The sequence below is a fragment of the Cryptomeria japonica genome, chromosome 8 (assembly GCF_030272615.1).
Source record: "Cryptomeria japonica chromosome 8, Sugi_1.0, whole genome shotgun sequence".
NCBI lineage: Eukaryota > Viridiplantae > Streptophyta > Pinopsida > Cupressales > Cupressaceae > Cryptomeria > Cryptomeria japonica.
The window spans coordinates 511,902,242-511,929,028 of record NC_081412.1 but is presented as its reverse complement, the minus strand read 5'-3'; the positions used below and the strand labels follow the sequence as shown (position 1 = coordinate 511,929,028).

The window sequence follows — 26,787 nt, the reverse complement described above, 5'->3', positions numbered from 1 at the left end:
TTTGAGGTCTCCAGGACTCCGTTTGAGATACTTCCTATTTTTAGCAGTCCTGCTATTTATAGCCAGTGGGTTGGGCAAGGACAGAGTATGGTTTGGCAATCTCCAGTTCAGACGACAGGCAATTTTGATGAATACTTAGAGAGATATTAATATTTAATTATTTTAATTAAATATTAAATGGCGAACTTTAATGTTTTAATGTTTTAAAAGTCACTTTAAGTTATAACTTAAGTGAGGGTCTATTTCTCATTAGATGGGGCCAGTTTTTATATTAAATGGAAAGTGATTTATTTTTGACACTTCAATAGTCAAAAAATAAATAATAAAAAGTTAAAACTTCATTAAAGGCCAAATCGCACCTTTCTTGGGAATCACGCCAAACCCTAAGTGGAGAAGATTAAAGAAGATTTTAGGTCTTCTTTTCATTATGCCAAGTTTTGTTATTTTGGATTGGAGCTCTGAGAGGAGTTTTTGGCCAAGGGTTTTAGCAGAAGATTCTTCTGCAGTGATCGAAGGTATCGGTGCAGGAAAACGTGGGATTCTTGTACAACAGCATCAGAGGCTGTGAAATATCAGTTGATCTTGCTTATTCAGTTGGTTTCATTCAGGAACCAAGTTTGTGCTAATTAATCAGAAAGGCACCGTCAATCTTCAGTGTTTTGTTGCAGCAGCAAGAGTGAAAACAGAGATACACAAAGGGGATATTCTTTGGTGGCTGTACGGCTGCTTGGGAGTTGCGCCAATCACCTAAAGGAGGCTGCGATCTGCATGCTGGAGGGTTGCAAAAATATATTAAAATAAGCAGAAGGTGCGCCTAATCTGGAATCTTCCATTAAGCTATCATGCAAGCTGTTCGGGCCAGTCTGGAATAAATTACAGCATGCTGTCATAATGGACTGTGTATGACCAGCAAGAAGGAAATAAGGGTTTCCAGAATTTCTTGGTATTTATCAGTTTACTTTCTAGTATTTGTTTGTTTATGTATTAAGGATAAATAAAGGTTGAATAAATGTATTAAGGGTTTGATCAGTTTACTATCGAATTAAAATTGATTTCTAGCAATTCCCCATAGTTGCTTTTTGAGCTTATAATAGTGAAAGTTATACTTGCTATCCAAAATTTGCAAAGAACAAACTTAAAACGCAACAGGTTCAACTAAACTTCAGTTGTCAGAGTTGAGGGCCTTTTGTAATTTTATACCCTAGGTTTGTTAATCAGATTTATATCCTTTGATTATGCCCTAGATTGTAATCAGATTTGTAGCATTTTAATAAGTCATCATTTAGTAAAATCAGAAATGAAGTAAGTAAACAGGAGACAAACACACATACCCTGGGAAAACCTCCAAGGAGGAAAAACCCAGCATTAAAGACCCACAAGTCAGATTATATATTCTCCTCTAAAATCACAAGTACAATACTTAGCTTCTTTGTCAGATCTGATCCTTTTGTATGGCAGATCTGCACTTCTAAGTTCTTCAAGTTTGTACCAAAACAGCCTATGTCCTCTTGGACAATTTCGCACAAGTCTGAACAATTTCGCACTCCTTGTGTATTCGCACCTTATCAGGCAGAGCTAATTCACTTTACTTGCAATTGAATGATTTGTCTTTTACAAAATATCTTTATTTATATGCATCTTTCACCTTTATTAATGCAAGTCGACCTCCTTTCTTTTGGCGCTAATATATTATTGTGGCGTGTGTATTTAGGATAGCGTGAAGAATAGGGCTGGGCATAGACTTGGGGTCACGCTACCCTTTAGGATAGGGCCCAGACCTAAAAAGGGTTCGGATGTTGCCTTAAGGCAATCCGAACCCATATATAGCCCTAGTTACAAACAACACTCCCTCTTAACTAGGGAAGAGGAGAATACATAATCTAAACCTTTAGAGTTCCATCTAGCACACAAGCATAGAATGGATCTAGCACACAAGCGTAGAATTACATCTTCCATCTAGCACACAAGCATATGATGGTTCTAGCACACAAGCATAGAAAGTGTAATACACAAGTGGGTCTTTACATAATTACAATTATCCATCTAGCACACAAGCATAGACTGGACATAATTCATTCTTGCACACAAGCAAAGAATGATTCAAAGTGCTATAGATAGAGTCACTGAGATTGAAGCTCCCTCTCAATCAGGGTTCCGTTTTCCACAACACCAAGTCTGTCTCTGAAGTATTCGAACTTCACTCTGGATAAAGGTTTGATAAGGATGTCCGCAATCTGTTCATTTGTGCTAATGTACTTTAGATGAATGGCGTTTCTTTGCACCATGTCCCGAATGAAATGATAGCGTGTTTCCACATGTTTGGACCGATCATGGAATACGGGATTTACTGACATCTTTATACAGCTTTGATTGTCACAATGAATGGTGGTAGGACCACTGGCTTGACCAAATGATCCAACAAGGAGCTTACGAAGCCACACTGCTTCTCTGGATGCAATAGATGCGGCAATGTACTCAGCTTTTGCAGTGCTTAATGCTATCGAAGATTGCTTTCTACATGCCCAAGAGATCACTGCAGAGCCCAAGTTGAAGCAGATACTTGAAGTATTTTTCCTGTCCTTGACACTTCCTGCCCAATCTGAATTTGAGTAGCCTTCTAAGAGGATTGAGGTATTAAGTGAATACTTCAGCCCATAACCAATCGTGCCACGCAGGTATCTTAGAATGTGCTTGGCAGCAACCAGGTGAACAAGTTTAGGTAAGCTCATGAACTGACTGAGAGCATTCACAACATAACAAATATCTGGCCTAGTATTGACTAGGTACATCAGGGAGCCAATCAACTGCCTGTACTCAGATGGATCTGCAAAATCAGAGTTAGCTGTAGAAACACTTAACTTCTTTAAGTTAGATTCCATAGGAGTATGCATAGGTTTACAATCTAGAATTCTAAATCTTTTCAAAATATCAATAGTATATTTTCCTTGACTTAGAAAAATTTCATTGGATCTTTGCCATACTTCTAACCTTAGGAAGTAATGCATTAGACCTAAGTCTTTCATTTCAAATTCTGAGGCTAATTCCTTCTTACATCTTATGATTAATTCACTTTCACCAGTGAGAAATAAATCATCCACAAAACTAAAATAAGTATCTCCTCATTATGAACTTTCAAGTAAATGTTAGCATCAGCATCATTCTTGCAAAATCCTAAGCTTAGTAAGTACTTATGAATTCTTTCATACCAAGCACGAGGAGCCTGTTTGAGCCCATATAAGGCTTTCTTCAACCTGCAAACATGAAAATCTCTTTTATGGATTACATAACCTTCTGGTTGCTCAATATAGACTTCCTCCTCAATAACACCATTGAGGAAGGCTGTCTTAACGTCCATTTGATGCAGCTCCCAACCTTTGGCTGCAACAATAGCTATTATAGATCTAATAGAAGTATATCTAGCAACAGAGGCAAAGGTTTCTTCATAATCTAATCCTTCTTTTTGAGAAAAACTACGAGCTACAAACCTAGCTTTATATTTTTCGATACTACCATCAGCATTATGTTTAATTCTAAACAACCATTTAGAGGAAACAACAGACTTACCTTTGGGTCTGGGTACAATGTCCCAGACATCATTCTTGATGATAGACCCATACTCTTCATCCATGGCTAATTTCCAAGCATGATGGGACGTAGCTTCTTCGACATTGTGAGGTTCAGACTCAATGATATTGCACATCATAGAAATGTAGTTGGCGTGATTTTGGAATCTCTTGCTATCTCTAAAGGTTCCTTTGGGAGCAACAAATCCTTCAACATTTTGAATCGTGTTTCTAACCCAAAGTGGTCTCTTCTTGCAGACCACAATATCTTGAGGTATATCGGTAGAGTGCATAGGTTCTGATGGATCATTCTGAACTCCCTCATGTGGAAGGTCAGTAGACTCCTCGTGTATCTTAGGGTTAGCATCAACTATTGAATCTTTATTTTCAATCACCATATCATTATTGTTGAATAATGAACCTTTAGATCTTTTGAAAGCAATATCTTCTTCAAAAGTTACATCTCTACTTACCTCAACATACCTTTGACCTGGAATGTAGATCCTGAAGGCTTTGGAAGATTCGCTGTATCCCACTAAGATGCCTTTCTTTCCAGATGGATCCAACTTGGTTCGTTTTTCTTTAGGCACATGAACATAGACAGGGCTCCCGAATATCCTTAGGTGATTGATGTCAAGTTTGATTCCTGTAAAGGCTTCTTCAGGAGTCACATCCTTTAGGGCGTGACGAGGACATCTATTCTGAATATAAACTGCTGTTTTGGATGCTTCCGCCCATAGAAAAGGTTGCAGGTCTTGATCATGGATCATGGCTCTTGTAGCTTCAACAATGGTCCTGTTCTTTCTTTTAGCAACTCCATTTTGCTGAGGATTGTAGGGAATGCAGAACTCCCTCTTAATTCCCGCTTTAACATAAAAGTCATAGAAACTACTTGAGGTGTATTCACCTCCATTGTCAGACCTCAAACATTTAATTCGATTTCCTGTAGTATTTTCAACTAAGGCTTTGAATTCTTTAAATCTGTTTAGGACTTCTTCAGACTCTTTAGATTTAAGAAAATAGATCCATGTTTTCCTAGAGAAATCATCTATGAAGATAACGTAATATAGGAAACCACTAGGAGATGCTACAGACATAGGACCACATAAATATGAATGAATAAGTTCTAACCTTTCTTTAGCCCTACTATCACTTTTATGTAAAGGATTGTTTACATTCTTACCCATTGCACAACCTTTACAAGCATCATCATGAGATAAATTGAGTTTAGGCATACCTTTAACCATTTTACCAAGAGTGGGAAGAGCTTGGAAGTGTAGGTGACCCAATCTTCTATGCCATAGCTCGCATGATTCAGGGGTCTCATGAATGAGAGCTTGAATTGGATTAGCTGCAAGCTTATATAAACTATCACATCTATATTTGAAATTAGATTTCTTAGGCCAAGCGAGTACTTTCCCTTCAGAAAATGCTATTTGCAAACCCTTATCTTCTAAGGCAAAAATGGAAATAAGATTTCTTTTAATACCAGGTACAAAGAGAATATCACAGAGTTGTAAGGAAATACCAGAATCTAGTTTTAAAGAGGTAGTGCCAGAACCTTTTACCGAGTATCGAGCATCATCACCGATTACTACATGAACGTTGGTATCTTTTTCAATCAGATCTGAGAGATGCTCACGAAATCCTGAGATGTGTCTGGAGGCACCACTGTCAAGTATCCACGTATTGCTGGATAGAGTAGAGATAAGAAGGTAATCTTCACTTTGTTTGGCAACTTCATTTAAGTTGGCTTCCCTTTCCTTTGGGTCATTCTGGCAATCTTTGGCATAGTGAACATACTTATCACATCTAAAGCAACGAATGTGAGAGGAATCTCTTGACTTTTTCCTTGGATCATAGGAGGAGGATCTCAAATCTTTGCTTCTCTTTTCTTTCTTCCAATGTCCACCTTTCCTAGATTTAGCTAAGAGAACATGATTATCTTTGTGAGAGTTCTTGAGTTTTCCTCTTACCTCAATTCGAGATTCCTCTTCGATGCAATCAGATTGAAGACGCTCAAAGTTGGGACGATCGGCTCTTCCACCAATGCTACGAATGAATGGTTCCCATTCATCAGGTAGACCATTTAATGCAATCAGAACAAGATCTTTATCCGAGATTTGACAATCAAGAGTGCTTAGCTTGTCCTTTAGTTCATTGATCTTCATGAAGTAGGCTATGATTGAGTCTTCTTCTTTCATTTTCATGTGAAGAAGCTGCTGTCTTAGAGCAAGGACCCTGCTGAGGTTGTTGATTTCATACATCCCTTCCAAGTGTTTGATCATTTCCCTGGCAGACACAAACTTTGATATGACAGTGATAAGATGATTCTTGACGGACTCAATTATGATCCTTCTAGCCTTGAGGGAATCTTTCTTGAACTGTTTCAGCTCTTCAACATCTTCTGGAGGAGACAACCTTTCTTCTTCTACAAATTTCAGCAGATCATTCTCTTCAAGGATCAATAGAATACAGACTTTCCAAGCAGCAAAATCAATGGCTCCCTCAAGTCTATCTTCAGCCTTCAAACTTGACATTTTAATTTGAAAACAAACAGCAGCTATATGCAACAATTGATTTGCTAAAATCAGAAGTTAGTGACACCTTGGCTCTGATACCATGTAATTTTATACCCTAGGTTTGTTAATCAGATTTATATCCTTTGATTATGCCCTAGATTGTAATAAGATTTGTAGCATTTTAATAAGTCATCATTCAGTAAAATCAGAAATGAAGTAAGTAAACAAGAGACAAACACACATACCTTGGGAAAACCTCCAAGGAGGAAAAACCCAGCATAAGACCCAAAGGTCAGATTATATAATCTCCTCTAAAATCACAAGTACAATACTTAGCTTCTTTGTCAGATCTGATCCTTTTGTATGGCAGATCTGCACTTCTAAGTTCTTCAAGTCTGTACCAAAACAGCCTATGTCCTTGTGGACAATTTTGCACAAGTCTGAACAATTTCGCACTCCTCCTTGTGTATTCACACCTTATCAGGCAGAGCTAATTCTCTTTACTTGCAATTGAATGATTTGTCTTTTACAAAATATCTTTATTTATATGCATCTTTCACCTTTATTAATGCAAGTCGGCCTCCTTTCTTTTGGCGCTAATATATTATTATGGCGTGTGTATTTAGGATAGCGTGAAGAATAGGGCTGGGCATAGACTTGGGGTCATGCTACCCTTTAGGATAGGGCCCAGACCTAAAAAGGGTTCGGATGTTGCCTTAAGGCAATCCGAACCCATATATAGCCCTAGTTACAAACAACACCTTTGAGGTTCCTACAGTGTACAACTTTCCCAACAACTTTGTTTGATTTTTGCATATATATGGAACTTAATGTAGAATATAGCAACATTGCAAAACAACATGCATCCTTCTGAAGCCATTTCATGACATGACATATGTCAACACAACATGTGACCAAAATGGTAACTATTAGGAGATGAAGTTTCACATGGAAGCTATAATGTCCCTTTTTAATTAATTTGCTTATGTAGGTCCTATCCTTATTTTTTTGATAAGGATATGAAATATTTTAATGAAGGGACCATGGTTTAGCAGTAACAAATAAAATAATATCAATAATTTGGCAGTTTGATGACAAATTCTATGACAAGAAATTGATAAGAAGTTACAAGATAAAGTGGGACATTTCTAGGAAAAAAATCTCATCAGTATTTTAATTGCCGTCTTTGAATGGGGAAATGAGGCTTGTTGGTGCTATATATTGCGGAGCTTGTTGGCTTTTAGACATTTGCCAATTTATTTATTCTTTTCTATCATAGTTTGAGCCTTGTGTTTAGCGCTAGGATTTGAGGATGAAAACCCTTGGGTTCTAGAGATCAAAGGATTAAACCCTTATTCGGTTTCTTGGGGATTGGAGGGTGACAGCACTTTGATTTTTTGAGGGCAATCTCACATAGAGGTTTTATTTGTACTTCAATGTTTTTTTTTTTGATTTTAGCATATTTTTGGATATTTGCAGCAATTTTGTATTTTTGAAAATTCAATATATTGTGAAAACAAATAATTTGTAGTCATTGGAGTAATATTTTAAGGTGGAAGAAGCTTTATTCATTTTTGTTTCTTATTCTTTGAAGCTTCAACATATGTATATTATTTTTTCAGTCCATTGTTACATCTCTTTGGCCATTGTTATTATTGGAAATAATATATACAAAAGTCGTTATTGTTCTTATGCTCCCACCTCGCCCTCTTGTGATGTAGGTGATCAAAAAGTGGTGAATAATAATTTTTGCTCACCTTATGCTTCCAGTTTGCTCTCATGAGCTTTTGGTGATCAGAAAGTAGTAAATATTACATGTTCATATTTCTTGGGGATATTTCAGAAGCCCAACTGATTCAACTTCTGTAACGACCTTTGTCTTCATGAACATATAAATTATAAATTTACATCTATAATATAAACAAATTGGTTAACATTTTAGATAAGATAGATTGGAGTAAATACATAACCATACATCTCCCTTGAGAGTATGACATGTAAATAACACAGATCTACCATTTAATGCTATTTGGTAGTTACCAAGGGGTTCATAGTCATAGCTTTTAGCATAAGACTGATTTTTTCTTTCTATATATTTAGGCAAAAAGTAGTGAGACAAATGCCCAGGGATGTAGATAAGGCCTATTTAATAATGGATAAGTTAAATCCATTTTGATGAAATAGTACTAAAAATATGTGGAATTGTGCTGTAGGCAATATTTGTTATGGTTTTAGCAAGCTTGTTATTTACAATCATAGGATTCATTAATTATTATTACAATTTTACAGGTTACCAGTAGCTCTGTAGAGCACATGCGATGCTATAATGATGTTGCGGGTCAATTGCAAGTGTCTGGTAAGCAAGATATGACCTCAAACATTTTAAATTTGTTGCATGCCTTTAACTATACATGAATATGAAAAACTTTTGAGTGGCTTTGCATATTTCCCTTTAAAAGTTCTAATGTTGTCTGTCCTGATTTTTAACCGTCTGTTCAATTTCAGCAATGAATTCACATCTCTGCTATTATGTAAGGAGATGGCTATTCTCCATACAAAACGGCACCTGATTTTTTGCATCAGCATTGAGAATGCATATTAGGAGGATCGAACTAATAGAAATCGTGTAAAAATCCGTTTTGATTCGCAAAGTTTGTGTTTTTGATCAAGTGCTGTTTTGTATGGAGAATAGACGGCTTGATTATAAAATGGGTAGCAATTAGTGCTTTCCTTCATGCAAAAATAGCGGTTTCAATATGTAGCTGGATTTAGCTTTTTGTTTAGGAGAACAAGTAGGCATTTAATAAAAAGGGCAAACATTGTACTTTAAAATTGTAACACTTGAGCAGCCAATGAAAGATACTCGTAGCAAAAATCTTTCTCAGTGATAACTTGACAAACCAAAACAAACCAAAAGGTGAAGAATTTTAAAAAAAAAGGGATTTAATAAAGAATTCAAGAAACATAGAGAAAATGGAAAAAAATTGAACAACTGGCTATTTTTTTAATTTGCAGGTAATGTAATTAATATTTGCATAGAGATGAAGATAGTGTAGATGTAATGTACCCTTTTTGGGATGATATGGTTTATGTTTGGATTAGCATATTATTGGCCCTCGTAGGCTAAGACTGACGGTTAGAGGGTCCCAGTTGGCAGTGCAGGAGGCTTATTCCCATTCCGGAGGTCAGAAGTGTTCAGGATTACTCTTCGTTTGGTTCAGTTTGACACACTTACTATTTATAGTAAGTCAGTGGTTGTTTGAGAGGGGCCCTTACTATTTTTATTAAAGCATTTGGATGCGCAGTGGATGCAGTGGTTGACTCCCTGGTTTAGACAGAATCGAGAAATAATGTGTATTTATGGAGCTATGTTATTTAATTATTAATAAAGTACTACTTTATTAATAATTAATCATTAAAGGCATATCATAAATTTTTTATTTGCACTTTAAGTTGAGGGGTCAATTCATCATTAAAAGGGGGCCATGTTATTTAATTATTTAGGCGCCAAGACCAAGGTGGATATTAATTATTAATAAAGAGCAAATTTGGTGATGTTATTAAATAATTAAAAAGGTTTTTTTAGAGGGAAATCAACCCTTTCATGAGAAATATATAAAGTGCCAAGAGAAAATTGAATTCATTATGGATTGAGCATTTTTCACTTTATCTTTTCACGGGAGCATTGGGATTTGTGAGAGACCAAGGGTTTCTGCAGAATTTCAATCTTTTCCAGACTTTGGAGAACGTTCACTCTTCATTGTTAGCATACTGAGGTTGTGAAATATCAGTTGAAGATTGCTTTAAGGCTTGGCTACATACAATGGTCATATTTGAGCATATTGGTGAAAAAATACAAAGATTATTCAAGGGTTTCAAGATTATATGTTTGCAGATCTGAAGATTGTGGAAGTTAAGAGTTAATCATTTGCAAATCAAAATTTATGTTGGCTGCTACAGTGGCGTGAACAGTAAATGCTACGGTACTTTGGCAATTTGGTGAAATTTACACAAGGTTTCACACTTGATTGAAGGGATATTCAGAGAAAGACGTTTGGAGGGTGCAAGGGAAGATCGATTTGGCTAGGAGAAGGCACCATTTGTCAAGTAAAGAGATGCCACCTCTTCATCAGATATGGGCACTTATTTACACCAGGTTCTTCATGATTTTTAGATGAAGTTTGCATTGTCATATCAATCATATTAGCTTGCTGCTGTACACGAACACTTCAATCATAAGGATTCATGATAAATGTTCGACGTAATTCCTTATTGCTGTAGATGCACATTAGTTTACATGCCAAGTGTTTGTAAAAATGTTACTTGGCTGTAGGTATGCATTTTACCTTAGGAACTCATGTATTTGCATTTGAAAAGAGTAAGAATAAGTGCATTTCATTCTCGGCTTATTGTTGGATCTTTTGACATTCATTTCAAAGTATTTGCATCATTTCTACTTGATTATAAGAGCGTACACAACAAACTGAAATTCATATCAGCAAGCTACAACTTCGCATACAAGGTGTTTGACAATATCCCTTGGGACTTTAATCAGCAACTTGAGGTCAGAATTGCCAAGGGCTATTACAGTAGAGAAATGATAGTTTATGTGAAAGTTGTAGAATACAACCTCACAGAACCCAGTGAACACCTGTATGCAAATAACCTGTCACAACAATGGCAGATTCACAAAACACAAAGATTGCTTTGAAAATCCAGAGCAGGAATATGCAATAATAATAATGATATAATCAGATTGGTTAAGGATTACAAAGGGATCAATCCTTATAAAAGGAGATCAAAACCTAAAAACATAAACCCTAAAAGCAATTAATAATTAATAATGAATTAATTATTAATATTCCTAAGTTTAGCTTCCTAAATTTAGCTTAAGTGAAATAGAGAAAAGGTGACTTAATTATTAAATCAATATGATTTAATTAATTAAGTAAACTAATATCTTTTACTCTAACAACCCCCCTTAAGATTAAGTTAGGGAGAAGCTAAAAAACAACTAAGGACTAGATGTATGAAAGCCAAAAAATGGGTCCCGGCAACAAGGCTTGATGAGGTACCCAAGTACAAAGAAATCTCTGTAACATCGAGAAAAAGGAGAAAACCTTGTGGGAACAAAACTCCTCTCCAAGAAGAGATGAAAGCTCAAGTGAAGGACTAAGAAGCTTCCAAACAAGAATGTTCCAGAAGATAGGAACAAAAGAAGAGCACGGAGAATCACTAAAGCATGAAGAAGCTGCAAACTCTGTCGTAGAATGATTGCTATGATGCTAAAATAAGAACCTCCTTTGAAACAAACGATGATTAGGATCAAGAAGACACGAATCTGCATGAGTGCCCTCAATGACACTATTTGAATATGAATTAGATGGCAAACACAGTCAAAACATCTGGAACTCGAACATACAGATGGCACAAGTACCAATAGTCTGAAGAATTGATCAAGTGAAAAAAGGAAGGTCGCCTCCAGAAATAGGAATGCAAGTGTGTCCATATGGTAAGTGTTCTGTCTCACCGAAATGGATGGGTAACCAGCCGTTGCATCCGCGTAGTACATAGGAACAAATACTGAATAGATAGCTCATTCCAATACGAAACCAAGGAAGCATTAGCACCAACAATAGAAACCCCCCCATAATGCTGACAAGGGAGAGGTATGACAGGTACACTGAATCTGAAAGCCATAATGCATGAAGAAGAACCAAGAACATCTGGCTGTGCAGACATGAAAGTACAAGCAAATACAAAGGGTTTGCAAAGCAAGGCACACGTATGAGAAACGTATGAAGGCAAACAAAGGCAAACAACAAACCCCCATGGCACTTTATATCATAGTGCGAGTACAATAAGGCACAGAACTGATGTGCAAGATCCCATAATACATGTGCAATACAGAGGCACTTTATCTCAGTGCGATTACAAAATCACAAGTGCTTACAATGAAAGCTGAGAATGTCAAAAAAAAAACAGAAGACTGGAAATACATGAAGAACAACCAAAAACAAGTCATCCCACACAAACGAGAAAATTCCACGAGCTCATATGTCCAAGTAATTCACCAGAGTCTGAAAACACAAAAAACTGAATAAAATGTCGCTGGTGTAAATTCCGGAAAAAGTGCATGGATGGCTGTGAAGAGCTTTGAAACATTGTCCCAACGCTACTGGAATCACGAAAAATGGAGAAACTGGCAAAAAGTTATGAGCTCGGGACTGAAAACAACACCTCTGACTTCAAATGACTGTAGAATGTACCAACAACAAAACTAGGTGATGAAACCCACAAATCTGGAAAGTAGACGAAAACAGTTTTTTGACGATAGCTTGTTTGCCAAAAAACGATGTTGTATGCCAAAAAAAAAAAAACCTCTTTTAGGGCACAAAGAGGGTCAAAGGGTCATTCATGCTGACTGTACCAATGACGTCAGTGCTAATGCAATGTACTTTTGCTGCAAAGGACTTTTTTTTTAATTAAAAAAAATAATCTTTTTGTAACAACATGCACCAACTTGATTTTTTTTTTTTAATTGAAAACCTAACAATCAAATTTTTTTTTTACTAGCCATTTGATTTTTTTTTTTGAAAATATTTCTGACGCAGGTGCAGGTTTGATCATATGGATTTTCGTGCCTCGACAAATGTGCCAATTAAAAATCATGCCCCAGATGCTTCTGTCACCCAAAATAGGCAAATTATATATCAAAATTTATGGAATCGACCTTATGAATCCAATCGTGAGGTCCTTTTGGGCCCAAATTGCTTCAAAAAATAGGTGCCCCCTAGGTCACAGAAAAAAGCTGAGTCTTCAAACCCTCACAGATTTGGCCCCGTGAATCAGAAATTGACAAACAAAAGGTCAATCTTGACTATTTCCCATGTGCCGGATTCAATGGTGAGGTTCAAATCAACCCAAATTGCAGAGAAGACCTGCTTTGGTAGAATCTCCCAATCAGAAGAATAGGAAAGCCTCAGGTCTTAAGCTCTGATACCATGTGAAAGTTGTGAAATACAACCTCTAGAACCCAGTGAACACTTGTATGCAAATAAACTGTCACAACAATGGAAGATTCATACAAAACACAAAGATTGCTTTGAAAACCCAGAGCAAGAATATGCAATAATAATAATCAGATTGGTTAAGGATTACAAAGGGATCATTCCTTATAAAAGGAGATCAAAACCTAAAAACATAAACCCTAAAAGCAATTAATAATTAATAATGAATTAATTATTAATATTCCTAAGTTTAGCTTCTTAAATTTAGCTTAAGTGAAATAGAGAAAAGGTGACTTAATTATTAAATCAATATGATTTAATTAATTAAGTAAACTAATATCTTTTACTCTAACAGTTTATACCATTTTTGAATTTATTTTTTCATTAATTTTCAGATCGTTGTGTACATTACATAATGCTTAGGAATATAGTGTGATAGTTCATTACTTTATAGAGTATGGTAATGTACTGCAAGTACATAGCTAATTCCCTATGCCAAATCTTCCATCAACTTGTTAACTACACCTTGCCACTTTCACAACCAAGAAAGCATAGAAACCCAATCATCTTCCTCAAAGCCTTGTCAACAATACTGTTGATGCGGTGAAATTCGTACTTCTACTCTTTTCGGTTAGCACATAATAGAATGCGAAGTATCCTATCCTCTCTTGAATAAGGAAATCCCTAATATTGCTTTAAATGATCAAAGGGGACGACCTCAAGGTTCCAAATGTCAAGTCTTGATTGTGGGATAACTCAGCGGTTTGATGTGTTTTGCTGGTAAACATAAAGGGGCATAATTTTACAACAAGCTGGTCTACATCTAATGATGCCTTGGTTCTCAAACTGCAGAAAATAAATAACAAAAGAGAAGGGTTTAGGGATCCTAAGTACAGTGGTAGGAACGGTTAATGCAGCAGGTAGACAAACTTCCATAAACTAGTTCTTGTTTTGCTAGAGACACCCTCACAACTCTGCAAGAATAGTGCAAGCTCCTAGGAAATTAAAGGTTTTTAGACTATGAAAATTCTTCCTGGCACCGAATTCTGGCACAACCTGAAACAAATACCCATAGTTGAACTAAGCACAGTTATGGGTTCAGACTAATCATGCACGGTGACTTACAATTAGCAGGTCCCCAATGGTATGAACCTGAAATCAAATTAGAGACCCCCACACTTCACAATTAAAACCACTTAACTTTAACTAGTTAAATGAAAAGAAACCATGCAAATAGAGGAAAACAAAAATAACAAACACCATACTCCAATGTTCATATATTTGTTTCAACTGCCATTACAACAGTTTCTTCCAACAACTCTATTCTACTTCTAATCTACAAGCTGCCTAACTATTTTAACCTCTAGAATTTAACTACTAAAGTCTAACTCTTCTAACCCTTTACAAAAGAGAGGCACTGGCCTTTTATAGTTTTTACAATTTGAATCAAAGCCCAGGATTGACTACATCCAATGGCTGCAATCTGCCTTCTAGAAGCCTGTCAGCTTTAGCCCATGCTTAGTTATTTTCTTTAACTCCCAACCACATTCTCAACCACTTCCTTAGCTACCTACAACTGTTTGGCATCAATTTGGCCAATCAATGAGTTGAGGAATAACTAGCCTATGTACCCCTTTGTTTTGAATGCATTAAATGGTGCCCACAAGTAGCTATTTACATTAAAACAATTCAGTTTTTACAAACTGATTTTCTGGAATTTCTAGCTGTGCATCTTCTGAGTGTTCTTCATTTTTTGTTGCCTCACGAGCCTTGCCACTTTCTAGCTTGATTGCAATCGCATCTTCAATTTGCATTTTAGGTTTCCCCTTAGCTCTTTCTAGCGGTGTTGATTTACAAAAGCGAATTCAACTCAAATCAATCACCTTGAAAAATTTAAGTAATTTCAACAAATATTAAATGTTGTCAAGGCAATGCTGGGCTTCGTTTTGACGAATAAGAGGGGAAAAATGAAAGATGTTCACTTTTGAAACAATCCGAAACTTCTTTTCTAAGCAAAGTTTGGGGTTTTGAAGACCTTGGACCTTCCAAAATACCTGCAAACTCCATGGAAAACATCAAGGAAATCACCGCAATTGATTACTGTTTGAAGAAAGTTCGAGAAAATCAGACCTTTATGCTTGAATATCCCTTACAAAATCCCAAAGAAGACACCGAAATTCACTAAAGCATAAAGGATTACGGTCTTTTCTGAACTTTGGGTCTGCAAATGCTGAGGTAATGGCCACATTTTAGGCCGAGTTTGGTGCATATCTTCCAAGCTTTGGTGTTTATAAAGGGTGAGAGTTAAAACACTGTTTCAATGATCCTTCCTAGGCCGAGATTCAAGCCAAGCTTTCATAGTTGTGTTAGAATTCAGTGATGATCTTGGTACTCCTTCAAATGCTGAAGTTTCATTCCTAAGATTGCTTCCTAAGGTTGGATTTTGCAATCACAAAACTAAGATTGAGGGCATGAAAGGGCCTCTCCTAGACCAACGAAGAGGCATTCCAGAATCAATGATGATTGAAGCTCAAAGTTAGGGATAGTCTTCATTCCTGAAGTGTTTCTCAAGCCAAGAAACCCTTATAGGCACAATGGTAGAGTAATACTCAAATCCTTCAAAGAATGAGTGAATGGTAAAATGATAATTGATTCTTGCCTTATTTGTCTATGCAGGATGAAGAACACAAAGAGTGCTGTACAACCCTACCATACAGAGCACCTTGAAGACGTCAACACCTTGAAGATGTCAGCAAGTGGAGCGAAAGACAAAGAAAGAAGGGTTGGATAAGCAAGGACCCCTACCACTGACAAGGCAACAAGAGAAAAGCCAGGGTGAGGTATTGAAGGAAGAATCATAGAGCAATGTGCTGATTGGTGTTGTTTCTAGAATTTCGGAAGGCATGGACATAACACACAAAGTGCTACAGGACATGCAAAAACTTAAAAAGAGCAGCTGGAGATAACAAAAAATAAATTTATCGTAAAAGCAATTGCTTTATTGTAACATGACTACTTGTGGGCCCGGTTTAATGCAATTCAAAAGGGAACCGCAAGTTAGTTATTTCCTAGCTACCAAATTCACCTTTTTGTGCCTTGAGACCCATGCATTTTTTCTTCTAGTGGGATTAATTTGAAAATAGTTGTAGGCTGAAAAGGTGGTTGATGGTTGTTGAGATCATTAACTAGAAAGCTGTCAGAACTTCTAGAAGGCAGATCATAGCCATTGGATGGATTGATTCCTGGCCACTGATTCAGAATGTAAGGGGTTAGTTAGGATTTTAAACAAGCTAGTAGGTTAGAAACAACAGTAGTTAGAAATAGAAGTAGAATAAAGTAGGATTGCTGGACAAAAAATGTTGTTACAGCAGTTGGAACAAATGAATAAAGCATTGAAGAATGTTGTTTTTTGCTATTTGCTCTAACGTGTTTGCATGGTTTCTTTTCATCAAGTTAGCAAAGTTCAGTGATCTTAATGGGGAAGTATGAGGGTATTTGATTTGATTTCAGGTTCATACCATTGGAGGCTTGCTGAGTGTAGGTTTCTGTGTATGGTTAGTTTGAGCCTATTGTTGTTCTTAGTTCAACTGTAAGTGTTTGTTTTGGATTGTGCCAGAATTGGTTATCTAGATGAATGCTCATGGTCTAAAATTATTTTACTTCCCTTTGGAGCTTGCATTACTCTTGTAGAGTTGTGAGTTTATCTCTGGTTGAGTAGGAACTAGTTTATTCGAAATCTGTCTACCTGCAGCACCAACTATTATTGTCATTGTTCTTTGGATTTCTAAACCCTATTCCCTTTGCTATTTATTTCATCTAGTTCAAAGCATCGCCAAATTGCTATACCAAATACAGGCCAGCTTGTCAAATGCATAAGTCCCCTCGTGATTACACGCAAAACACATTGATCTTGAGTTATCCTGAGCAAGTAAAGACTTGACAGTTGGAACCTTGGGGTTATCTCCTATGATCAATCCGAATAGCATAAGAGATTTTCTTATTCAAGAGAGGGTAGGATACACTAAGCATTCTATTCTGCATTGACTAAAAGTGTAAGATTTTTGCCATCAACAATGCTATTTGTTCAATTTGAAGACAACTTCTCATAGTGACACGAATTTGGATTCTCTTGTCTTTAAAAGGGGATTCAACACCATTTTTGAGGGGGCTAGAATAAATTTTTGAGGAATCAGAGAAGACTTTGGGCAGCTATTTGATTGTTTTTTGTGTTTTATTTTTTTTGGTACAGTCAATGACTGCAATTTTATATAATAACTATAGATATTTTGATCTAAGTGTATACGAATACATGCTCTTAGTGTGTATCATCCCTAGTTTGTGACTTAGTATTCTTTTGAGTAAAATAATAAAGTATTGTGATGTTCATCAGTGCACTTTTTGTTGCATGTGTTGTTTTCATTGTTAGTCTTGCTCAAGCAACATTGTTATTTCTTTCATTGAAAATAATAAATGATAATGCTGTTACAGAAAAAAGTCGGAACACACCGTAATCCATTTGCAGGTTGATAATTCTAGATGACCATTGGAGTATACTGATTGTTATGAATGAACATGTATGTTGTATTGACTCTGTCACCTTGAATAAGCATCGATTAGTCTAGCTTCTCCCATAGCCTTAGAATTGATCATAAAACAATATGTCTTAAATCAACCATTTTTTATTTCTATATTTGTTTGAAATCCTTGTATTTGTAACCAATAAGGATCTTGCATGTTTTAAGATCTAATTCACAAATCCTTGTAAAATGTATACAAGAATCGATGTTGAGCTATAGATTTGTCGCATACTTTCACTCAGTGTCATAAGAGAAGTTTGTTGGCCTAACTTCCAGCAACTTTGAGCATAAGAATTAGATAAATCTTTAGTAGTTATTGGAATATAGGTTGGGGAACCAATTGTTGAACATCTTTTTATTGATGTCAGTTCTAGAGTTTGTATTGAAGTTTTGCTTGAGCTCGTTGCTTGCTAGCTTGAGCTGCCTACTTGCTTGGTTGAGTTCTCTACTTGCTCGCTTGAGCTTGTTGCTTGCATGCTTCAGTTACCTCCCTGTTTGGCTGAGCATCTTGTGTGTGCGCTTAAGCTAGTTGAGTGTCAGCTTGAGCTGCTTATGTGTCTTCTTCACCTGTTTGTCTGTCTACATCAGCTAGTTGGTTGGTTGTTTGGGTGCCATGTCATCGGACTAAATCTTCAGCAGTTTGACTTCTTTGGAGCCACGTTTGGTTATATATCTGGGTTTGTAAGCTGATTAAAAAACTTTAGGGTCGCATAAGAGAGCAGAAAGAAAACGTATTTTCATAGCTGTCCATATCTACAATTTTTAGGTGTTATGTTTTTCTAACAAAAGGTTTTTGTGGACGTTGCAATTATCTTTCCAAGTTTTACGGAAGATGCTTTTGGTTGTTTAATCGTATGGTGAATTGAACATCATGTTTTTTTTAAAGAAACGTCTTTTAGTGCTGAATCATTTGCGTTGGTCCAAATTTGTGAGGATGTGGCCTCTTACGTATTGAGTCTCTTGCTATTTTGGAAGCAACATCATTAGATACTTCATGCGTGGCTATCTTGGGATAGAGAAAACTTACGTTTCCCTTGGAAACAATGTTCCATGGGAATGTGTTTCCTACCCCCAGGTTTGCGTCTCTGAGATGGGGAGATAGGGAAGTGGCGTCTCTTGTTGGCCCACCACCGCCACCGGTGCTTTGCCAGAGACGCGAAGACTTCTTGATGTCTCCAAGTAGTCTTGGAGACTCCTTAATGTTTCAAAGACTCCTTGGGAGATGCCCACAAGTCTTTCGAGGGGCGGGGAGACGCCCAAGAGGCTCCCATTCACCAACGTAAGAAGCGACTTAAATTTTAATTTTTTTAAAAATTTGATCAATTTTTGCGGATTGGGGGTAACCCTAATTTGATGTGGGCCTGTTGACGTATATTTTGTACACAGCCTAACACAAAATAAAATACCTAAGGGTATCTTATCCTCTCTTGAGAAAAAGTCTCTAACTGCTGAAGATTCACATAAAGGATCAGTTAGGATGACTCCAAGGTTCCTTTTAGTAGGGTCTCTACATGTGGATAAGCTCGCCGTGGTATGATGTGATTTGCTGGAATCACAAGGGGACTTACATTTGGTGATTGAATTTCCGATCTACTTTGCTAGAACACAAGCTCTCACTAACTTAGATTAAAAAAAGGGAAAAAGGAAGGGGGGAAGAGAGGATCTATTCCTAATACTAAGAATGTAGGAGCAATGATTTGATTTTTTGATGAAACTCCAACTAGGTCGTGTTTTGACATCAATGGAACATCTACACAAGGCTAGTGCGATCTTCTAAGGGAAGCTTTATGATGTTCAAATCATCACCACAGGCATAGACACCATCAAGTTGATGCATATCAATGAAGAAGCGACAAATTGAAATTGAGCTTAGGCTGAATGATTCCAGTTGACTACGCAAGGCAAGTCTGCAATCAACAAACTGCTAGTAGTATGGATGTACGAATTCCACCATTAATCAATCACATTTCCTCCATTCATCTAATCATCTACCATCTAGGATTGAAGACTCAACAAGAAACCATGCAAATTGCAAGAAACGACACACTTCACCATTACTTCAATGAAAATGGAGTTTGTTTACAATCAATGGCAACAATTTCTTGCCTTGTCCTCCTATTCTACTCTAATTGCTATTCTATCAACTATATTCTAACTCTTCCAACTATTTACATGCTATCTCTAACTTATTGCTAATTAGCTTTTACAAATGAAATGCCTGGGCTTATATAGTGCCCACAATACAATTTGATGGCTTAGATCAATTCGAGATCAATGGCCAAGATTCAACAATGAAAACCCTAATTAGGGTTTGTTACAACCATTACATAACATTTAATGCTTGACCAATGATAAAATTGTATTGCTTGGACACATGTCCCTTCTAGAAAAATCGACCAATGGATAGCCGGGGTAGGTACATCGGAGTTTGTGCCACCTTCCATGAGTTAAGTACATTGAATCTGGACATGCTGAGGTGGACCTCACTGATTGGAGAAATGACTGGGATGCCACCTCATCTGACACTTGTAGCTTGCTAGATATTCAATTTGATGTCGTTGAGAGGCTATCTTTAATTAACTCTTGTTCTAACTCCTTTTGTCCTCGATGTGTAGGATGATGATGTACCTCGCCTTGGAACGCTGGATTGAAAGAGGTCGCCCCTGTCCTGGCCTGATCGTCCCGGCGAAGACCGTCCTTGATCCGGCTTGATTTTTCTTGATGAGATCTCCATTTGATGCCTACACAACATTTCATAATTAGCAACATGATTTTGCAATATATAACATAGATTAGAGATTAAATTTAGGAAACTTCATAATAAATCCTTGAGTTATTATTTCCTAAAAGACAATTGGGCTAATACAATTCAAAATTCAAAATTCAAGCTTAAGGCAATGACGATCAACGATTTGAAATTAAAACAATAAAGCAATATCGCCATACCTCACTTGAGAGCTAACTCTAGAATGCAAAACAAAGAATTTGCCTAGGCAAAATTTGAAATAAGATGGTCTTCAACGTGATCTCCCTTCAAAATAGCAATTTCGCCACCTTTCAAGTTTTTGACGTGATCTTCAAGCCTTTGACAAGTTCGCACCAATAGAATTTTCGAGTTCGCACCCCTTTTGAATATAATTCGCACCTCTTTGTCTTCCTTAAATCGCACTTGAGATGATAAAATAACAATGTGAAAATAATGATCTTCACCACCCTCCTTTATAAGTGCTTACCTCTCATCATTATTTAGGCCGACTTTTGTAAAAATAAAGCAATTATAAACGATTTTTTAATAAATAAGAAAGGCCGACCTTCATAAAACAATAAAATACCAAGCGCTCTATAATAATTAATTAATTTGCCATCGTTTTTAATTAATAAACTTCGATTTTTTTTACAAGGCAAAAATTAATTAATATTTAAATGCAATATTTAAATGCTATTTTTAATTAAATTTTCAATCTTATCGAATTTTCTAGCATTTAAATAAATTCAAAAATGTGTTTGAGCGCCAAAATATTTTGAAGATGGAAAGATACGTACCTCATCGCCCTGGTCCCTTGGAGAGGGACAGGAGTGATCCATCAACAAGGTCTTGATTCTTGCAATTTCGACGTCCAAAGTATTTATTTCCATGTTGAATTAGACATTTTTGCTAGGATCTTTGAGCTTAATTGACTTGTTTGTGCGAATGAATGCATCTCATGACTATTATCGCCCTGGTCCCTTGGAGAGGGACAGGAGCGATCCATCAATTTTTACTTGAAATTCTCCGTCCTTGATATCAACTTCTCCTTTATTACCTTTCAAACAACGCTTTGAACCCTTTGCAAGTTTGTTTTGTCATGATCTCCGAAGGAAAATGAGTGCTTTGGCAAATATCGCCCTGGTCCCTTCCTGAGGGACAGGAGCGATCCTAGTGTCCTAGCTCAAATTTGCAAACTTTTGATCTTCGTTCTTCGTTCATTGCCTTCCAAAGGACGTCCTTGACCTTGCCTATCCTTGCCTTGTCTTGGTTTTGACGGGACATGAGTGTTTTGATGAAAATCGCTTTGGTCCTTGTCCAAAGGACAGGAGCGATATAGGCTCTTTATACAAATTGGTGATCATTTGACGTTTGAAGCCTTTGGTATATCACCTTCGATGGACGCCTTAGACCTTTTACCACCTTGCAAAACCTTGACTTGGCATGAATTTTACATGAATTGGCAAATATAATAGATATCGCTCTGGTCCCTTCCTGAGGGACAGGAGCGAACTTCAAGGTTTTGAGTTTGTCCTTGTTTTGACCAATTTGCCATCACTTTCATTGCGTAGAATGAAGTCCCTTTGAACACCTTGGACGCTTGAAACTTTTGAAATCTATGCCTTTATGGAAATATCGCTTTGGTCCCTTCCTAAGGGACAGGAGCGAATTAGGTGTCTTGATGCAAATCTTTCACTTTGGTGATCTTCGTAACTTTGTGCTTGATTGAGACACCTTAAAACATCTTTGCCACCTTGTACTTCGCCTTGAAGTGTCTTGAATTTGGAGGAAAAGGCAACATAACTAAGATATCGCCTTGGTCCCTTGGAGAGGGACAGGAGCGAATTTGTACTTGTAGTCTCCATCACACTTCGCCAGCTTCCAAATTTATCTTCAACGGTCTCGTAATGTCCCCTTTCATTCATCCATGCCTTGGAATTCATTGTAACTTGGCAAGAAATTTGTCTAAGACAAAAATCGCTCTGGTCCCTGCCTGAGGGACAGGAGCGAACTTGGGCATTTGGGTCCCTTGTTGACGTTTAATAATCTTCAATTTGTCTTCAATGGGTTCAATTCATCTCCTTTCTTACCTTCAAACATAAAACTTGCTTGATCTTTGCCCAGATCGTACCTTATGAAGAATTTCGCTCTGGTCCTTCAGTGAGGGACAGGAGCGAATTTGACCCTCTAGGTAAAAACTTCATCATTTCATTGTTTTTGATCAAGTCTGGATGCTCTATCATGCTCATTTCGTCCTTCACCATGCCTTTGATGTCTCAATTCGTCCAAACACGGTCAGGAATGGCTCAAATAAGCATTATCGCTCTGGTCCTTTGGTGAGGGACAGGAGCGCTTCGCCTTGGTCCTCCTGGGAGGGACAGGAGCGAAATTCGCTCTGGATCCTCAGTGAAGGACAAGAGCGAAATTTGACTTTTGAACTCTCTATCAGGATAATTTTTATGGAATATAACATTTAAGTATAGGAAATTATACTTTAAGTTATATTCCATATATACTTTCAGGATGTTTGAGAGTGGTTTCAGACCTCCAGGAGTTATATTGCAAAATCTAGTTTTTGGAGGTTTTTTCAGTTTCCAGACTTAGTCAAATTTCAGGATCAGGACATTCCAGACTTAACCAAATTTTAGGACAGGACCTCACTCAAGTTGGACTTGCTACCCTATTGATCTCCCCGACAGCACTCAAAAATGCAAAGGCTAACTAACAAAACCCTAAAAGACCCAAAGAACAAACCCTAAAAAGCAAAAAACATGGGTCCCCATTTGCAATGGGGCGATGTGTGAAAACGTCACAACAGGGCCCTACCCCTTCCCCCAATGCAATACAAACCACTAAAATTAGTTATTTCATATACATTTCTAATTCTGATTTTTTTAACCAGCAAGCTGAAGAGGAGAAAAAACTTGGAGAAGACTGATTGAAGGAGTGAAAAGAGTGAGTGCAAGTGTAAGAGGAGTGAGAAGGAGCAAGAAGAAAAAGAGGAAGAGGATTCTACAATATTTTGGAGAGATTTTTTAAGCACAAGGTAGGTTTTTTCTTGTTTTTTGTTTGTTTTATTTTTTGATTTTAAATTTTTTGGTTGCTTAAACTTGTTTTTTTTTATTCATTTCAAAATCAGACTTGATTTTGAATCTTGAAGGCAAAATGATGAATGATTAATGAGGAATGAATCATTCATCATTTTGCCCTCAAGATTCAACATCAAATTTTAAATAACAAATTTAAATTTAATTTTCAAAATTGAAATTTCAAATTTATTATTTGTTAAACGAGGCTGAATTTATTTTTATTTTTATTTTTTATTTTGTGAAATTCAGGGTCACTATCACAATGAGCTCCCATGACATGAGTGAAGATGAGATGGAAATCCATTCTCATAGTGGAAATGATTTAGATTTCGAACTTGAGGTGGAGGGGGGTGACCATGGGGGCTGATCTTGGAGCCCAATCTAGTTCCATGGCAAGTGCACTAGCTAGTACAGGTTGCCCTTCAGAGTTATTGGCACAATATACTAGGGGTCCTTATGATCCTAAATCTCCTAAAAAATAGTTTGCCTCAAAAATACAAGGCACATCAAGTATAGGTGGGGGAACAAGGAAGTGGCAATGCAACATTTGTGGGCTTACATGGTTTGGTAGCATCACTAGAGTGAATGTACACTTCCTTTTTTAGAGAGGAAAAGGCATGGATCCATGTCGGTTTTTGGGACAAGCTTAAACATAGAATACACAATTGAGATCAACAAACTTTGGGGCATTCCAGATGATAGAGTAGTTGTAGTCCCTCCTACTTTGTCTGCTAGGGCAGCCCTTCAATAGAGCCAACAAGTGCAAAATATTTCTTCTAGTTCTCATACATTGCAGACGAGAGGAGTGATGACTAGAACTTCATCCACTTCCACTTCTAGTGCCATGCCTCAATTATGAGAGGCTAATGGGACATGGAAACAACAGATGCAAAGTAACCCCATAGCTGATATGTATACTGTGCAACTGAAGGATGAAATAGATGATTCCATTGGCAGGTTTTTCTTTTCCAGTGGCATCCCATGTCATGTTACACGGTCTCCTTATTATAGGGAGATGATGTCTATGGTGGTGAAGGGAGGACCATCATATGTGCCACCAAGTGAGACGAAATTGACGACCACGATCTTGGATAAGAGCTATTCCAAGATCAATATTTTGATGGAGAAGATGGAGGCATGTTGGGTGGCTTTTGGGTGTAGCATAGTTATGGATGGGTGGACTAATATTAGCCATTGTCCACTCATGAACATCATGGTCACATGTGCAGAGGGCCCATACTTCTCAGAGCAGTGGATTGTACAGGGCATCACAAAGATGCCGATTTTCAGTTTGAGGACCTTAGGGAGGCTATTGAGGAGGTTAAGCCACAAAATATGGTCCAAGTAGTGACAGATGCAGCCCATGTGTGTAGAGCAGCAGGGAAACTTATTGAGGCAGCCTATAGACACATTTGGTGGACTCCATGTTGTGTGCATGCCATGAACAATGCACTCAAGGACATGGGGAAGATTGACTGGATTAGAGGAGTGGTCAACGATGTGAGAGATGTGTAGATGTTTATCTGCAACCACTACACTTCACATGCACTCTTCAAGACCTTAGCGAAGAAGGAGTTCTTGAAACCAATATAGATCAAATATGCAGCCTATTCGATTCTCTTGGAGACAATGATTGAGTTACATGAGGCATTGCAACTCATGGTTATGACAACAGAGTGGAATAGGTGGGCCGAGGCCAAGACAGAGCAGGGGAGAAGGGTGAAGGAGATAGCGAAGAGTGATGTGTTTTGGATTAATGCAAAATACATTTTCTCCATCATTTCTCTAGTATTTCAGGTCATCAAATATGGGGATGGTGATGCACCTAACTTTTGAGAAGTGTGTGAGGGATGCACCCCACTCTAGCATTCTATAATGAGCGCATTCAGCCAATCATTCAATGTAGATGGGACAAGCTCAACGCTCATTTGCATGTGGCTGCCTATGCCTTGAATTCTAAGTGGTATAAGGCTAGACTGGATAGAGTTACATCGATTCAGGATGATGAGGTGAAGGCGGGGTTCTTTAGGTGCATAGAGAAGATGTATGATGCTAGATATGCTGGCATAATTCACATTGAGTGGACAAAATTTGCCACTCTTAGGGGTTATTCAGATGTGGCAAAGATGGATATAGAAACTATGGCATAGTTGGATCCACTTTTGTGGTGGAATTGTCATGGTCAGAAATTTGTGACCACCACTCTAGGTATCCATATGCTATCTTAGGTGTCTAGTTCTTTAGCTGCTGAGAGGAACTAGTCTACTTATAGCTTCATGCACTCTCTTAAGAGGAATAAACTTACCTCTAAGAGAGCAGAGAAGCTTGTGGTTGTACATAGTGCTTTGCATCTCATTGACTGCAAGGAGAGTCTAGTGGGATGATGGGATGTAGAGCTAGAGGAGCCATCATAGATTAATGAGGATGATCCTACTACTTCAGATGTAGGGCTGGTTGGTGTTAGCTTGAGGGATCTTGATCGTGGGGTAGTAGTTCCAGTGATGAGGAGTTTGTAGATGATTAGAGGCCTCCCTTCACTACATTTTGAGTTTTGACATTTTGGCATTTTGTTTTTTGTAATGCTATTGCTATTTGCTACTCATTGTAATGATGTATCATGTAATCATCTTTATAGACTTTGTGATATCAAATATTTCATAGTTTCGATATAACAAAAATCTCCAATTTGACAATTTCATTTGTCAAATTTTATATAGCAGTTAGCATTCAAGAAATCTTTGTATTTAGATTTAGTAATTCAAATTTTGCAATTTTGCAATTTTATAATTTTACTAATTTCATATAGTTTCATTTGAAATGTAATTCTTATACTATTATAAATCTTTTCACAACTAGTTTTTCATGTACTATAAGTATATGTATAATTATATCAGCACCACCCTCCTGCCCCTTGCCGTTCCCCTGCCATCCCCAAACTTGGGCCCTTTGTCCCCTCGTCCTCGAAACCCGTTTGCGCATCCCCTTGACCCCAACGACCAAGGAACATTGCTTGGATAGATGTTTTTATTGGTGCAACGATTTTGCTGTTGCATATTTTGTTTATTCATGGCAGAGGGCCTAGGAGGTTTTGTGGTTGAAAAATATTTTAAAGAATCGTGGGAATCAAGGTTTTATTAATCATCAAACTGTCCGCGTAACTCTCCTGTTGGTAGTGAGATATGATAATGAAAGAGTGCGAATTTTTGAAGATTAAGATGGGATTTACGTTTTTGCAGAGTTTGGTGTTGTGCGTATTTTTTAAATACGTACTGAATTTGCT

General features: G+C 37.3%; 1 protein-coding gene across 1 annotated transcript in view; it reads left to right on the top strand.

Annotated features, from left to right (window-relative positions):
- Positions 1–26,787, top strand: part of LOC131057044 (uncharacterized) — an 86,809-nt gene that overhangs the window by 6,521 nt on the left and 53,501 nt on the right. Inside the window, exon 2 of the mRNA XM_057991236.1 lies at positions 8,375–8,441. Coding sequence (XP_057847219.1) covers positions 8,375–8,441 — 67 coding nt within the window. The remainder of the gene's footprint in view (positions 1–8,374; positions 8,442–26,787) is intronic.